Source organism: Salmo salar, chromosome 20, assembly GCF_965601325.2.
Source record: "Salmo salar chromosome 20, fSalSal1, whole genome shotgun sequence".
In the NCBI taxonomy this organism is placed as follows: domain Eukaryota; kingdom Metazoa; phylum Chordata; class Actinopteri; order Salmoniformes; family Salmonidae; genus Salmo; species Salmo salar.
In genome coordinates, this window is record NC_138310.1 from 28,332,564 (window position 1) to 28,349,672 (window position 17,109).

The window sequence follows — 17,109 nt, forward strand, 5'->3', positions numbered from 1 at the left end:
GGGTAACGCTGCTTCGAGGGTGTGGCTGTTGTCGATGTGTTCCTGGTTTGAGCCCAGGTAGGAGCGAGGAGAGGGACGGAAGCTATACTGTTACACTGGCAAGACTAAAGTGCCTATAAGAACATCCAATAGTCAAAGGTATATGAAATACAAATCGTATAGAGAGAAATAGTCCTATAATTCCTATAATAATATAATAACTACAAACCAAAACTTCTTACCTGGGAATATTGAAGACTCATGTTAAAAGGAACCACTAGCTTTCATATGTTCCCATGTTCTGAGCAAGGAACTTAAACATTAGCTTTCTTACATGGCACATATTGCACTTTTACTTTCTTCTCCAACACTTTGTTTTGCATTATTTAAACCAAATTGAACATGTTTCATTATTTATTTGAAGCTAAATTGATTTTATTGATGTATTATATTAAGTTAAAATAAGTATTCATTCAGTATTGTTGTAATTGTCAGCATAAAAAAAAAGAGGAAATAATCGGCATCGGCCCTTTGGTCCTCCAATAATCGGTATCGGCGTCGAAAAATCATAAATCGGCCGACCTCTAGTCTGAGCAGTAAATTTCGCTGTGTGTGACGTGCCTGGTTGTTCCCTGCAAACAGGGTGTGTTGGAACTGACTCTGGGAAGGAGGGGGGCTGGCCAAGGCCAAAGCCACGCAGACACACACACACTCCGTCATGTCCCCAGGGGGAGGTGTGTGTGTGTGGGAAGTGTGTGTCAAAGCCACAGATGTTGTAAGGACAGGTCAAACTAGGCCAAAGCCCAAATCTGCTCAGGCAGCAATAGCACATACCCATATGAATGTATAAACCTCTGTTGCTTGACATAAGTTTCCTTGCGAAACCCACTGACAGATCTACGCAATGCACTTTTTATAGTCAATAATCTGACTCACCTTGTTAAGAGGGAGGACCAGGAAGGCCCCGCCCCCGCTGGCCTCTATGATGATGGCGACAAACTTGGGGTTGACGGCGCAGAACGAGCTGTCCCATGTGACCCGCGACACTCTGATGTCATCGTAGCACTGGTCATTCTTCAACGCCTGGCCAAAGACATGACGGAATTTGCTCGCTCGCACAACTCGCCTGAACATATCTGGATAGTGGGGGGGGGGGGGGGGGGGGGGGAGAAAAGTTGGGGTTTAAGTTTGATTGTGAGTGACAGTTAACAAAAGTGACAGTTAACAAACCAAGCAGTCAGGGATTTTAGGCCAATAACATCTCAAATGACAATTCTTTAAACAAAACAAAAAACAGCATTTCACAAGGTGCTACATGGCTGAGAAGTAGAAAGGCTGCAGCTCACATGTATACGTGTTTACTGCTTGTGAGACATGGGTGCCTTGAACGTCCTGTCTCCTAGCTGTGGCTGCTACTCTGCAAGACAGATTGATTGCATATGTGACTGAGCCCTTTACACATTCCCCTCCCAGATGTGAGGCTCAGCCTCAGTCAGACTAAGCATGCATCCCAAATGGCACCCTATGGGCCCTGGTCAAAAGTATTGCACTATATAGGGAATAGGGTGCTATTTGGGACGTTACCTAAGGTTCTACAGCAGCATCGTATAGCCAGAGAGAGGAGCCATATGACAGATCAGACTAACCCTCCTTCCCCATCCCTCTGACACACAACCAGGCTGACATTCAGCAGACATGTGCCAGCATGGGCGCCAATTATCTAGAGTTGAGCAATGAGCATAGCTCAGCTGTATCATTCCTTTGTTCCACCACCAGAATTAGGCCTACACTGGCTATTGTGTACTTCCTCATACACAGGCAACGAGGAACTAAATAATAACAGAGTAGGCAGAAATTAGGCCGAGAGAGCAAGACCGAAAGAGATGATAGCAAAGCTGGGCAAGCAAAGCCTCCCTGAGTGAAATTCCTGGACTGGAAAATAATGTTAGCTTAGGCTTTGCCATGAAGGTTAAAGTGTAATCACAGTCTAATAAAACCAAGAGATAAAATGCTTGGCAGAGAGAAATGGTAATCCTCAAATAACCTCAGATATCTAGGCATATACATGGATATTTCTTTAAGCCCCACCCTAGCACATTAACATGTTTGACATAACATTCCACACAAGGCTCACACCTCATCACATTTCATTTGTTTTTCTTTCATCTTGCATTATGCCAACTATCAAACAACTTAGAAGTACAAGAACCATCTTTCATCCATTGAATAGCCCTACTTAAGTGCCATTTCCCAACGAAAATAAGACATTTCCAATTCAAATATAAAACAGAGACTTGGTATGTTGTTCAGCTGGAATTCTCACCCAGGAATAAAATCTGTTAACAGATGAGGGCGCTTTGGAAAACATGTCTTTTTAACAGCTACAAGTGAAGTCACATCTGAGAGGTCAATAAGCAGTAACCTACTTTTCAAAGATAGCAGGAGGATAAGGGAAATTACACTGAGTCTCATCTCTTTAAAATACATGCCAAACAATAATCCCAAAGTTTAAAAACCATACAACTCCTGTAAATGTGGTGTAAATTCTTAAAAGTAGTCCTTCTGCATAGAGTTGAATGGTTGGTTAAACTTTGGTTTATCAATCGTTTTTGTTTGGAATACATTTTAAAGTGAACAAACCGTGTCTGAGTATTTCCGTTCCCATGGAATTGCCCATAACTAAATCACAAAACTGGGCCACTGTCTTAGTTTATCAACTAAGCCTATAGTACCTCTTGCAACAGAAAAGTGAATGCTGCCATCATCCTGTCATTGAATACAAAGACAAAACAACCACCTTGTGTGCAGACAGGTGTAAAACTATCGTATGGGCTCGAATTCATGTTTTTGCGCGATATTCCAAATGCCTGTATCGCAGAATCAAGGTTTTTCTTATATTTAGTTTTTATGAGTGTTTATGGCCGCTGGTTCTCATGTCTTTTTGGTCTGGTCTCGTTCTCACCTTCTGTGCACCTTCCCATTTACACCAGAGATCTGTATATAATGACGATATGCTCATGTCTCCGCCCTGACAATGGGAGTCGTCCCAAACGCGGGACGGCAGGCGACAAGTTTAGGTTCAAAATAAGTAACAAGCGCATAGACATGCATTAAGCTTAATTTGGACCGATTTTAGCGAGAGTGAAACTTCTCCCAAGCAAAGACGAGGGATCACTTGTTCCGCTCTGACAAACGGTTTCAACACGCTCTTTGCGTTTGAGGTTTAGTTAAACAGAAATCTGTCATATGGACACTGAAACACATGGAGATATTATTTTACTGTAATAGAGAAGTTAAACAGGATATGGTTCAAAATGTTATGTTTAAACGCAAATATCGAGCAGAGCAGACTAAAACGGATGTACCAATGAACTTTCATCCTGAAAAAATGAAATGCTCAATGTCACATGCGCATTACAGTACCACATATCGCTAGCAGAATTTTTGTCAAATAAAGATTGTTTTACAAGCTGTTTATTAGTCTTTTATAAAATGTGCAATAAGAATAAAACAATTATATAAGGGATTGGCAAATCGTTCTCATTCTGAGAAGGTAGGCCACTTGATTTCAACATCTGAACAAAATGGAAAGGCTAGCATGCTGTTCAAACAATTGGAGACAGACGGTTGTGTTCATAACAATTTAACTGTTTTGCCTTGTTAGCTGAATTCAGAGCTTGTGAAATTATACCTAGATCCAAGCTGGCTAAACATGAAATATAAATATTAGCTGGCTACTCACTAGCATGTGGGCTTGTGCTTGAGAGATCGTTTATGAGACCGGTACTAATGCCTGCTACATTTTTTTATTTCACCTTTATTTAACCAGGTAGGCAACTTGAGAACAAGTTCTCGTTTACAATTGTGACCTGGCCAAGATAAAGCAAAGCAGTTCGACACATACAACACAGAGTTACACATGGAGTAAAACAAACATACAGTCAATAATACAGTAGAAAAATAAGTCTATATACAATGTGAGCAAATGAGGTGAAATAAGGGAGGTAAAGGCAAAAAAAGGCCATGGTGGCAAAGTAAATACAATATAGCAAGTAAAACACTGGAATGGTAGATTTGTAGTGGAAGAAAGTGCAAAGTAGAAATAGAAATAATGGGGTGCAAAGGAGCAAAATAAATAAATAAATACAGTAGGGGAAGAGGTAGTTGTTTAGGCTAAATTATAGATGGGCTATGTACAGGTGCAGTGATTTGTCAGCTGCTCTGACAGCTGGTGCTTAAAGCTAGTGAGGGAGATAAGTGTTTCCAGTTTCAGAGATTATTCGTGAATGTGCATTATTCATGGTTCTGGTTAAATTTGTTACAAAAATTGCATTTTTATAGACGGACCTGAAAGCAAGATCAGTGATTACATAAAAAGCAGGTACAACTATTTTGATAAAATATTAAATTAGTAGTGGGTCTTATGGTTGTGGAAGGCATATATTCCGCCGAGGTATAATTACACAAGCTCTGAATTCATTCGTTTATTGCTGACCGTTTTAAATGCAGTGTATTTGACCTTTACAACAACTGTACAACAAAGCTTAGAGAAAACATTTATCTAGATATATTTGTGAATCACCCATGAGTTTGAAAAACATTGAGATATGAGTTTTACGCCATATCACCCAGCCCTAACTCTCGGTTCACTAGATTAATACATCGTTATTCAACAACTCAAATCACCACTCCTTTTACACCTGATTTGGCAACTAAACACAGACTAACTTCAACAGATGAAATACAGTGTTGCTGAGGCAACCAGGTAAGGGAGAAGAAACTAGGTCCTACATCATATAGCCACATCCCTTCTCTGGGACATAGTATGGCATCTAGCCTACAACTGTTTAGCTTAGCCTGAGAAAGAAGTCTCTCACTTAGAAGTCTCTCTCCTGAGATCTTCAAAAGGTTCTACAGCTGCAACATCCTGACTGGTTGCATCACTGCCTGGTACGGCAATTGCTCGGCCTCTGACCGCAAGGCACTACAGAGGGTAGTGCGTACGGCCCAGTACATCACTGGGGCTAAGCTGCCTACCATCCAGGACCTCTACACCAGGCGGTGTCAGAAGAAGGCCCTAAAAATTGTCAAAGACCCCAGCCACCCCAGTCATAGACTGTTCTCTCTACTACCGCATGGCAAGCAGTACCAGAGTGCCAAGTTTAGGACAAAAAGGCTTCTCAACAGTTTTTACCCCCAAGCCATAAGACTCCTGAACAGGTAATAAAATGGCTACCCGGACTATTTTCATTGTGTGCCCCCCACCCAACCCCTCTTTTTACGCTGCTGCTACTCTCTGTTTATCATATATGCATTGTCACTTTAACTATACATTCATGTACATACTACCTCAATTAGCCCGACCAACCAGTGTCTATGTAGCCTCGCTATTTTTACAGCCTCGCTACTGTATATAGCCTGTCTTTTTACTGTTGTTTAATTTCTTTACCTACCCATTGTTCACCTAATATCTTTTTTGCACTATTGGTTAGAACCTGTAAGTAAGCATTTCACTATAAGGTCTACACCTGTTGTATTCGGCACACGTGACAAATAAACTTTGATTTGAACTGACCTTCAGATCTGTGTAGTCTAGCCATGATCAACTGATATGATGCACGACCACATAAGCAGAGCTATCTACTATTCACATCCTAATTCACTGACGAAGCAGAGCTTGTGGTGGTGCCGGTGTGTCAGAGGGGAAGAGAGAGAATTTACCCAGGCCAAAATCTGTCCATGTGAGATTATCCCATTTTTGTATGGAGTTCTAGGAGTGTGTTGAATTACATGAGGCTTAGTTGATCAACTTACTGATACAAGTTGATGCATGTGGCTTTCTGGCCACTTTCAAAAAAAAACTATTTAGGTGTGCCAGTTTACATGCATATCTGCCCTCTCATTGGCTAGATAGAGCAGATGCGCATGATCTCGCATTCATTCAATCATTGAGGACATGCATTTCCATTGTTAGAGCGGTCACTCTTATCTTGTCAATATAGTAGATAACCTTTGGTGTCAGTCAGGCAGGAAGTCCTTCCTGTGGAGGGGTGTGGCACTGACACAAGCAGATAATATGCAACACTACTTCCACTTATAACCCTTGTGGAATACAAGCCCAGATCCTCCCATCACCACCCTCCTCACCATGCTACAGGCAGTCAGGCACACAGCCCATGTATCCCCCCATGCTGGAGATAAAGGAGGGAAGGACCTTGGCAGTAAAAGTTAAATGGGTAGGCTATACATTCAATGAATTGTTCTGCTATGCATTTGTCCTTATTTGTTTCGTGGAATTAGTCACACTGTTGGAGCTATAAACACAAGCATTTCGCTACACCCGCATTAACATCTGCTAAACACATGTATGTGACAAATAAAATTTGATGCTGAACCTCACCTTCTAACCTATACTCCAATCTGCTTGTTTCTCAAACCAACACAAACAGAAGAAAACAGGAAATTGTTCTTCCTCAGTGTGAGGGCCGTTTCGTCAAAAATACTCAACAAGGATGACTTTGTTTTAGGGAATGAAAGCCCCCCAAGACCCGCTCTGCCCACCCTCCCACTGGGGATCTACGACAGTGCTTCTCTGTAATGGCAGGCAGCTCTGTAGTCACTTAAAAATCAACCACCATTTCCTCTGGGAGGCCCAATGCCTAGTCCACCGGGTCCAAATCAACCCAAACAGACACCTTCTCCTGTTGACCTCTTCATTACCTCTTATCATGCTTCAGGCTCAGCCAAGGCCACCCTACTATGGAACAGTGGGTTAACAACAGAAAACAAACCCCTATTAGAAAATGTGTTCAGAGAGACTGCTAAGACATACATGCGATAAGAAAAAAGGTTTATCCTATATGAGTAACAGGAGGCTTACTGAGATTTTTCCACGCAAAGCTCTGAAAATGTATGTCATAACAGCTGTACGAGCCAATATGGCCACCTAACAACACTTAAAGCCTCACAGGATGTCTTCCATGGTCCTCTATGGCTTTTCCGCACAATATGATTGTGTGCTGCTGGTTCATAAACTGATGTAGAGGGAGAGAGAAAAACCCACATCATTTGAACAATCTAGCGTATTGTCCTGCCAAAAGTATAAACCCACTACAGTGAGTGACACAGGACATATTAGGCCTTCAGCCAGCTGGGAGCTGTGGGGAATTGCCATGGCATTTGGACATTTGTAAATAGAAAAATTGCATAAAATGTCCCTAATCATTTGATGTTTTGGCATGTCGGCCTGTGCAGTTTGAGCCCTCTTGGTCTAGATCTGTTTGTGTGGTCTGAAGGTTGGCTAATGCCAATCAGCTTTAGGGGCCCAGTGGGCAGTGTTTCGCACCATCATGCCGACCTAAACCGCGGTAGGTCTACTGTGCTAGCACGGTGCGGTTTAGGTCGGCATGATGGTGCGAAACACTGCCCACTGTGCCCCTAAAGCTGATTGGCATTAGCCAACCTTCAGACCACACAAACAGTTTCACCTCAGCTGTGTGAAAAGGGCTAAATGTGACCCCAGTCTTGTATGTCCTCATTATGCCAAGGCTGAGGGATCAGAGTGGAAACAGCTGGCTTTAGAGCAGCCCAGTACAGAACATTGCTATAACCTGTATGAGTTTCCATCAAGCTGCCTGAACCTGCATATTCCATACTGAGAGCTTGTGATCCAACACAGAGAACACATGCCAACTCCAGAAATAACACTATCTTAAAAGGGCATGATAGAGGAAGACATGTAGAGACGCCAGACATTTTAGTTCTCGATGGTGCCAAGATGTCAGTGGTAGCAAAGATGCATAAAACAGCTTACGTCAGGAACAAAATCATGGTGTCCATGTTAAATGGGAAGGAACGGGGTGGTGTGTGTGTGTGTGTGTGTGTGTGTGTGTGTGTGTGTGTGTGTGTGTGTGTGTGTGTGTGTGTGTGTATTTAGACACTGGCTATCTGACAGTCCTCAAGTGGATGACAAGCTAATTGAGGACCACTACAAATGTTCAATTAAAGCCAGTCTCTCTCTACTGGGTGACTGATGGCACCATATGGTCTCTTGTCTGGAGGGAGCCAACTCTACAGAATGGGGGAGGCAATCATTGACTTGTGGTCTATTGTGAACAGCAGAGCTCATCAGGGTCCTAGCTCAGTCAGAGCAGTGGAGCCGGATTGGTCCCCTGAGTGTGTGCAGGACCATGGCTAATTATCACAGTAAGCCAATCAGTCTCATTAGTGCATAGATGCTGGGGGGGGGGGGTACATGTGATACCTGTTTCATTTCGGCTGATGTACGGTTTAATGAATGACAAGGTCAACAGGGTTCCCCTCTGTCCGAGTGATCCATCTGCTGCAAACAGAAAACTTCCCAGGTCTACTACACATCATACAGATGGAGGAGTAGGATGAAACTATGCATGGATAATGAGCCGTTTGTTCCTGCAGTGACAGGACCTTTGCCAGCAGAGCAGCCCCAGCCAGGCCCTGCCTGTCCCACCCATTGGACCCTGGGCTTCCCTCCGAGTCAGACAAATATCCTGCTGCTCCAGTTTGGTCTGGTCTGCCTGACCAGAATGCATAATGAGCATTCTCCATCCCTGGCGGGGAGCAATGCATGCTGGGACATTCTGCTACATGCTACGGTCCTGCATCAGGGGTCAACGCAGGGTCACGGCTGCAGATCCTGGCAGATATGCTGCGAGTTAGGTGAGGCTGGGACATCTGACAGACAGCTGGACAGAGAGATGGTGGAAAAGCTCTGTTGCCAAATGCACCAGTGGTCTCCTGTAGCCTAATCCGTGAGTCAGCCATGCCTGAAGTTGAGACTTGGTTGAGACTGGATGGCTCTGCCAAGTCGCAGTAAGGTCTCCAGGCCATGTTTGCAAACACAGACGCTGCTTAGCAACATCAGTAAAATACCAGCCACGGAATGTTTAAAAACGTCAAGCATTTATGAGAGGTGTTTGTCTATGACCACAGCACAGTTAATTAGGCCTCATGTCCATGAGCAGTATTTGAAGACAAGCTGCTCTCAGATCAGTTGAACCGGTAGAGTGGAATGCCCAATTTCATGCCATGAATCACACACAGATATCACATTTCTCTAAACAATAAGAGGGAACATGCCATTATCCAAAAAGTCTCCACACGTACAAGAACAAACATTGAAGGGGCGATATCAGGCTACTGCTAAGAGGACAGAGAGCAGAACTGGCAGTACAGTAGTGTGACAGGGTAGCAGTCACTGTACCGTAGCTCTACAATGAGAGCTACGAGATTAGTGGTGTGAAAAGTGTCTCATAATGTGTGCTAAATGTGATTGAAGAATTTGTAAGCATTACAGAGTCAGAGAGGGGCCATGCAGTGTTCAGAACTAAGCCAGTCTTTAGCTGCAATCAAGAAGCAAAGCTCTGAGAACTTCTGAGAACAGAAAAGATGTCAGGCTAGGCCAAATTAGGATACTCTGGCAAGTGTAAGAATATCATGCAGTTCTGCTCGCTGTATCTGGTCTATACAACTTTAAACGTTTTTAATCTTCAGCTAGTGCATAGAAAACCCACATACGAAACATACTGTACGATTCAAAGGCAATGAATATGAAAAAGTTGACAGGAAGACAGACAGGTGGGGTTTGACAACTTTGGTATACAACAGTGATAGCTGGGGTCGGTGGGTGAGGGAGTTGTGTAACAGAGCTCGGTCAGAGAGTCGCATGGCGGAGCACTGTAGCCTGGCTTTCCTATCCTCTACTTAAGCAATAATACGCAATTTTAAGCGCTTGTTGGTCATTAGTTCTATTCGTATTGACTGCAACGTAAAGCAAAACCACTACCCAAGCGCTGGTTGACAGTTCTAGAACAATGCAGGTTGCTATGGCAAAGCATGAGAGCTACTTATAAAAAAATGTAAGCGTCACATCACATTCTTCTTTATATACTTCCACCCGGTATGCCTACTTTGCAGTTAACATTTAATTGAGGAAGTTTTGGGTAGCGTATCTCTGTCAACCCACAAGACTTATCACATCAACTGGCTAGACACGGAGTGATAGACAAACACGTGCACCACACAGACAGACAGGGCCAAAATTGTGGGAGCTTACTTGCGAGATGTGTATGACTAGTGTGTTTGACTAGTGCAGTGTTAGCTAGCTACATAGTTGTCTTTGTCATAGCTTGATAATTGTGTAGTTTAGTAATTATCGAGGTTAGCTAGCCAGCTATTTCCGTCCCCCGCGACGCCATTTTTTCCAAACCCAGCCAACTATTACCGACGAGCAGCATTGTAGAAACTAAGTACATTACAAAGGAACGTCTTGATTAGTGTTATGTTAGCTAGCTACAAAGTTGCTTTTGTATCATGACAAGGTGTAGTACTGAAACTATCGAGGTTACCTAGCCAGCTACACGTTCAAAGTCAACAACGCAGCCACTGCTAGCTAGCCTACTCCACCAGCCAGCAGTACTGTATCATTTTCGTCATTTTAGTCAATAAGATTTTTGCAACGTAAGCTTAACATTCTGAACATTCGAGACGTGTAGTCCACTTGTCATTCCAATCTCCTTTGCATTAGCGTAGCCTCTTCTGTAGCTTGTCAACTATGTGTCTGTCTATCCCTGTTCTCTCCCTGTTCTCTCCCCTCTGCACAGACCATACAAACGCTCCACACCGAGTGGCCGCTGCCACTCTAACCTGGTGGTCCCAGCGCGCACGACCCACGTGGAGTTCCAGGTCTCCGGCAGCCTCTGGAACTGCCGGTCTGCGGCCAACAAGGCTGAGTTCATCTCAGCCTATGCTACCCTCCAGTCCCTAGACTTCCTGGCGCTGACGGAAACATGGATTACCACAGATAACACTGCTACTCCTACTGCTCTCTCCTCGTCTGCCCACGTGTTCTCGCATACCCCTAGAGCATCGAGCCAGCGGGGTGGTGGCACTGGAATCCTCATCTCTCCCAAGTGGACATTCTCTCTTTCTCCCCTGACCCATCTGTCTATCGCCTCATTTGAATTCCATGCTGTCACAGTTACCAGCCCTTTCAAGCTTAACATCCTTATCATTTATCACCCTCCAGGTTCCCTTGGAGACTTCATCAATGAGCTTGACGCCTTGATAAGTTCCTTTCCTGAGGATGGCTCACCTCTCACAGTTCTGGGTGACTTTAACCTCCCCACGTCTACCTTTGACGCATTCCTCTCTGCCTCCTTTCCACTCCTCTCCTCTTTTGACCTCACCCTCTCACCTTCCCCCCCTACTCACAAGGCAGGCAATACGCTTGACCTCATCTTTACTAGATGCTGTTCTTCCACTAATCTCATTGCAACTCCCCTCCAAGTCTCTGACCACTACCTTGTATCCTTTTCCCTCTCGCTCTCATCCAACACTTCTCACTCTGCCCCTACCCGGATGGTATTGCGCCGTCCCAACCTTCGCTCTCTCTCTCCCGCTACTCTCTCCTCTTCCATCCTATCATCTCTTCCCTCTGCTCAAACCTTCTCCAACCTATCTCCTGATTCTGCCTCCTCAACCCTCCTCTCTCTCTGCATCCTTTGATTTCCTCTGTCCCCTATCCTCCAGGCCGGCTCGGTCCTCCCCTCCTGCTCCGTGGCTCGACGACTCACTGCGAGCTCACAGAACAGGGCTCCGGGCAGCCGAGCGGAAATGGAGGAAAACTCGCCTCCCTGCGGACCTGGCATCCTTTCACTCCCTCCTCTACATTTTCCTCTTCTGTCTCTGCTGCTAAAGCCACTTTCTACCACTCTAAATTCCAAGCATCTGCCTCTAACCCTAGGAAGCTCTTTGCCACCTTCTCCTCCCTCCTGAATCCTCCTCCCCCTCCCTCCCCTCTTCCCTCTCTGCGGATGACTTCGTCAACCATTTTGAAAAGAAGGTTGACGACATCCGATCCTCGTTTGCTAAGTCAAACGACACCACTGGTCCTGCTCACACTGCCCTACCCTGTGCTTTGACCTCTTTCTCCCCTCTCTCTCCAGATGAAATCTCGCGTCTTGTGACGGCCGGCCGCCCAACAACCTGCCCACTTGACCCTATCCCCTCCTCTCTTCTCCAGACCATTTCCGGAGACCTTCTCCCCTACCTCACCTCGCTTATCAACTCATCCTTGACCGCTGGCTACGTCCCTTCCGTCTTCAAGAGAGCGAGAGTTGCACCCCTTCTGAAAAAACCTACACTCGATCCCTCCGATGTCAACAACTACAGACCAGTATCCCTTCTTTCTTTTCTCTCCAAAACTCTTGAGTGTGCCGTCCTTGGCCAGCTCTCTTGCCATCTCTCTCAGAATTACCTTCTTGATCCTAATCAGTCAGGTTTCAAGACTGGGCATTCAACTGAGACTGCTCTTCTCTGTGTCACGGAGGCTCTCCGCACTGCTAAAGCTAACTCTCTCTCCTCTGCTCTCATCCTTCTAGACCTATCTGCTGCCTTTGATACTGTGAACCATCAGATCCTCCTCTCCACCCTCTCCGAGCTGGGCATCTCCGGCGCGGCCCACGCTTGGATTGCGTCCTACCTGACAGGTCGCTCCTACCAGGTGGCGTGGCGAGAATCTGTCTCCGCACCACGTGTTCTCACCACTGGTGTCCCCCAGGGCTCTGTTCTAGGCCCTCTCCTATTCTCGCTATACACCAAGTCACTTGGCTCTGTCATATCCTCACATGGTCTCTCCTATCATTGCTATGCAGACGACACACAATTAATCTTCTCCTTTCCCCCTTATGACAACCAGGTGGCGAATCGCATCTCTGCATGTCTGGCAGACATATCAGTGTGGATGACGGATCACCACCTCAAGCTGAACCTCGGCAAGACGGAGCTGCTCTTCCTCCCGGGGAAGGACTGCCCGTTCCATGATCTCGCCATCACGGTTGACAACTCCCTTGTGTCCTCCTCCCAGAGTGCTAAGAGCCTCGGCGTGACCCTGGACAACACCCTGTCGTTCTCCACTAACATCAAGGCGGTGACCCGATCCTGTAGGTTCATGCTCTACAACATTCGCAGAGTACGACCCTGCCTCACACAGGAAGCGGCGCAGGTCCTAATCCAGGCACTTGTCATCTCCCGTCTGGATTACTGCAACTCGCTGTTGGTTGGGCTCCCTGCCTGTGCCATTAAACCCCTACAACTCATCCAGAACGCCGCAGCCCATCTGGTGTTCAACCTTCCCAAGTTCTCTCACGTCACCCCGCTCCTCCGCTCTCTCCACTGGCTTCCAGTTGAAGCTCGCATCCGCTACAAGACCATGGTGCTTGCCTACGGAGCTGTGAGGGGAACGGCACCTCCGTACCTTCAGGCTCTGATCAGGCCCTACACCCAAACAAGGGCACTGCGTTCATCCACCTCTGGCCTGCTCGCCTCCCTACCTCTGAGGAAGCACAGTTCCCGCTCAGCCCAGTCAAAACTGCTCTGGCACCCCAATGGTGGAACAAGCTCCCCCAGGACAGCGGAGTCAATCACCACCTTCCGGAGACACCTGAAACCCCACCTCTTTCAGGAATACCTGGGATAGGATAAAGTAATCCTTCTAACCCCCCCCCCCCTTAAAAGATTTAGATGCACTATTGTAAAGTGGTTGTTCCACTGGATATTATAAGGTGAATGCACCAATTTGTAAGTCGCTCTGGATAAGAGCGTCTGCTAAATGACTTAAATGTAAATGTATGACAATTTGCGATGGAACACGTGGAAATTGCATGTACTTTCAGAATTGTTTGGCAAGCGACTCGCAATCGACCTGCTATTGAGGCTCTTCCCACCTTGCTAACTAGCCAACTACACAGCTAACTCAATCACTTCAGACTGAAGTTGGAAAGACCGCAAACTAGCTGTATTTCGTGTCACATGTTTTCTATTGATATTTCTTTGTGTTTGTATCCATAAAAATTATGCCAATCCATGATTGACTGGCTGAGAAAAGCTCCCCGAATCCTGACACTATGGAGATGGAATTTCAATATTGCAAATGTTGAAGATAATGTCTACATGCTTTTTACAATGGAGATCAAGTTTAAGTTGCATGGCTGGGCAGATGAGAGAAGATCGTTTCAGTGTTGTGTTCAAGACCACCTAAAGTGAGACCGATTCAAGACCAAGACCAGAAAAATCAGTGTAATTCAAGACCATGATTGTAATTGTGTCCAATAGCAACCATAATAAAAGTTCAAAATGTCCATTATTTCTGTGTTCATATTTCAGAAGAACATATGGATTATTTAGACCAGGGGTTAATAAACTTTTTCAGCCTGAGACCCAACTAAGAAAGTGCTTTCCTGGGACCCAAGCTCATTAAAACATGCCCCCTTTTGTATTTATTATGGATCCCCATTAGCTGCTGTCAAGGTAGCAGCTACTCTTACTGGGGTCCAGCAAAATTTAGGCAGTTGTAACATTTTTTTTTTTAATACATTCAGATTTCCCAACACACTATGACCTCAAGCCCCTACTCCACCACATAGCTACAATACAAAATCCCTGTGTACGTGTGTCCTCAGAGCATGCGCAGACCAGCCGGCTGGAGTGTTTACGGACATATTCAATCTCTCCCTAACCCAGTCTACTGTCACCACATGCTTCAAGATGCAAGAATGCTGTTCATTGACTATTATAGAATAACTATCTTCAAAGTAATGACTCGGGACGTTGGGTTTGAGTTTGAAAGCTTCTTTTAGTAATAATACTTGTTCACGTTACATTTAACAACTTTACATTCTATAAAACAATAAAAGTAAGTTGCTAGCGAAAGTCAGGATAATCACTTGACATAACTGGCGCGTTCTCTCTCTCTACTTCTTGTCGCAAGGCATTCTGGAACTTGCAGTCAAAAGCATAATTCAATACAACAAAGTAAGTATGTAGTTCTCTCAATCTCCAACACACAAATTCTAATACAATTACATGGGTAAATAACTGTAAAGAAAATATCTTTAGATACAGCTCAATGAATTAACTTAAACATTAACTCTGTAACCCATTAAAGTTACAACAACTATAGCTCAGCATTCAAAACCATAGTACCCTCCAAACTCATTAAGCTTGAGGCCCTGGGTCTTAACACCGTCCTGTGCAAATGGGTCCTGGACTTCCTGACGGGCCATCCCCAGGCGGTGAAGGTAGGAAACAACACTTCGCTGATCCTCAACACTGGGACCCCACAAGGGTGCGTGCTCAGCCCCCTCCTGTACTCCCTGTTCACCCATAACTGCGTGGCCACGCACGCCTCCAACTCAATCATCAAGTTCGCAGACAACAACAATAGTGGGCTTGATTACCAACAACGACGAAACAGCCTATAGGGGGGAGGTGAGGGCTCTGGGAGTATGGTGCCAGGAAAATAACCTCTCATCCAACGTCAACAAAACACAGTGAACTTAAGGAAACGGCAGAGGGAGCATCTCCCTATCCACGGGAACGCAGTGGAGAAGGTGGAAAGCTTCAAGTTCCTCAATGTACACATCAATGACAAACTGAAATGGTCCACCCACACAGACAGTGTGGTGAAGGCGCAACAGCACCTCTTCAACCTCAGGAGGCTGAAGAAATTTGGCTTGTCACCCAAAACCCTGACAAACTTTTACAGATGCACAATTGAGAGCATCCTACCGGGCTGCATCACTGCCTGGTACGGCAACTGCACCGCCCACAATTGCAGGGCTCTTTAGAGGATGGTGCTGTCTGCACAACGCATCACCGGGGGCAAACTACCTGCCCTCTAGGACACCTACAGCACCCAATGTCACAGGAAGACCAAAAAGATCATCAAGGACAACAACCACCCGAGCCACTGCCTGTTCACCCCGCTATCATCCAGAAGGCGAGGTCAGTATATGTGCATCAAAGCTGGGACAGAGACTGAAAAACAACTTCTCTCTCAAGGCCATCAGACTGTTAAATAGCCATCATTTGCACACTAGAGGCTGCTTCCCTATATACATAGACTTGAAATCACTGGCCACTTTAATAAATGGAACACTAGTCACTTTAATGTTTACATATTTTGCATTACTCATCTCATGTATATACCGTGTTCTATCATATTCTACTATAATATATATTTGTCTATGCCTGACACTGCTCGTCCAAATATTTAGATATTCTTGATTCCATTCCTTTAGATGTGTGTGTATTGTTGTAAAATTGTTAGATATTACTGTTAGAGCTAGAAACACAAGCATTTCGCTACACCCGCAATAACACGTGTATGTGACAAATACACTTTTTTGTATAGTGCCTATGTTATCGTGTGTGCGTGTGCATGTGTCTGTGCCCATGTTATCGTGTGTGCATGTGTCTGTACCTATGTTATCGTGTGTGCGTGTGCATGTGTCTGTACCCATGTTATCGTGTGTGTGTGTGTATGCATGTGTCTGCGCCTACGTTATCGTGTGTGTTTGCATGTGTCTGCGCCTACGTTACCGTGTGTGTATGCGTGTGTGTGTGTGTGTGTGTGTGTGTGTGTGTGTGCGCGCGTCTGTGCCTATGTGGGTGCTGCTTCACAGTCCCTGCTGTTCCATAAGGTGTAGTTACAGTTGAAGTCGGAAGTTCACATAAGAGTTTTAATGACTCCAACCTAAGTGTTCCTCAACCACTCCACAAATGTCTTGTTAACAAACTATAGTTTTGGCAAGTCGGTTAGGACATGTACTTTGTGCATGACAAGAATTTTTACCACAATTGTTTACAGATAGATTATTTCACTGTATCACAATTCCAGTGGGTCAGAAGTTTACATACACTAAATTGACTGTGCCTTTAAAACCTGATGTGGATAGGGGGCAGTATTTTCACAGCCGGATGAAAAAACGTACCGGATTTAAACTGGTTACTACTCTTGCCCAGAAACGAAAATATGCATATTATTAGTAGATTTGGATAGAAAACACTCTGAAGTTTCTAAAACTGTTTGAATGGTGTCTGAGTATAACAGAACTCATTTGGCAGGCAAAAACCTGAGAAAAAGTCAACCAGGAAGTAGAGGATCCATTGGCTGTCTAAAGCCTTCAGAAAGTGGTTTGAGCATTTTCCTGTCACTGGGCAGATAATAGGAGCTCAGTTACTGAGTGGACTGCCTGGCAACAAAGGGATTGGATATGCTCGGTCCCACGAGCGCGCCCCTCCTTTTTCTTC

The 17,109-nt window shown here is 45.1% G+C and overlaps 1 protein-coding gene across 3 annotated transcripts in view; it reads right to left on the reverse strand.

Moving 5' to 3' along the window:
• LOC106580313 (coronin, actin binding protein, 1Ca) overlaps positions 1–17,109 on the reverse strand; it is a 73,283-nt gene that overhangs the window by 31,836 nt on the left and 24,338 nt on the right. For 2 of the 3 annotated variants that reach the window (XM_014161188.2, XM_082966324.1), the window contains exon 2: positions 916–1,115. In XM_014161188.2, the coding sequence (XP_014016663.1) occupies positions 916–1,113 (198 nt within the window). In that variant the 5' untranslated portion in view covers positions 1,114–1,115. Of the gene's footprint in view, positions 1–915; positions 1,116–1,325; positions 1,397–17,109 lie in introns of all 3 variants that reach the window. The other variant, XM_045703168.2, reaches the window with a different exon arrangement.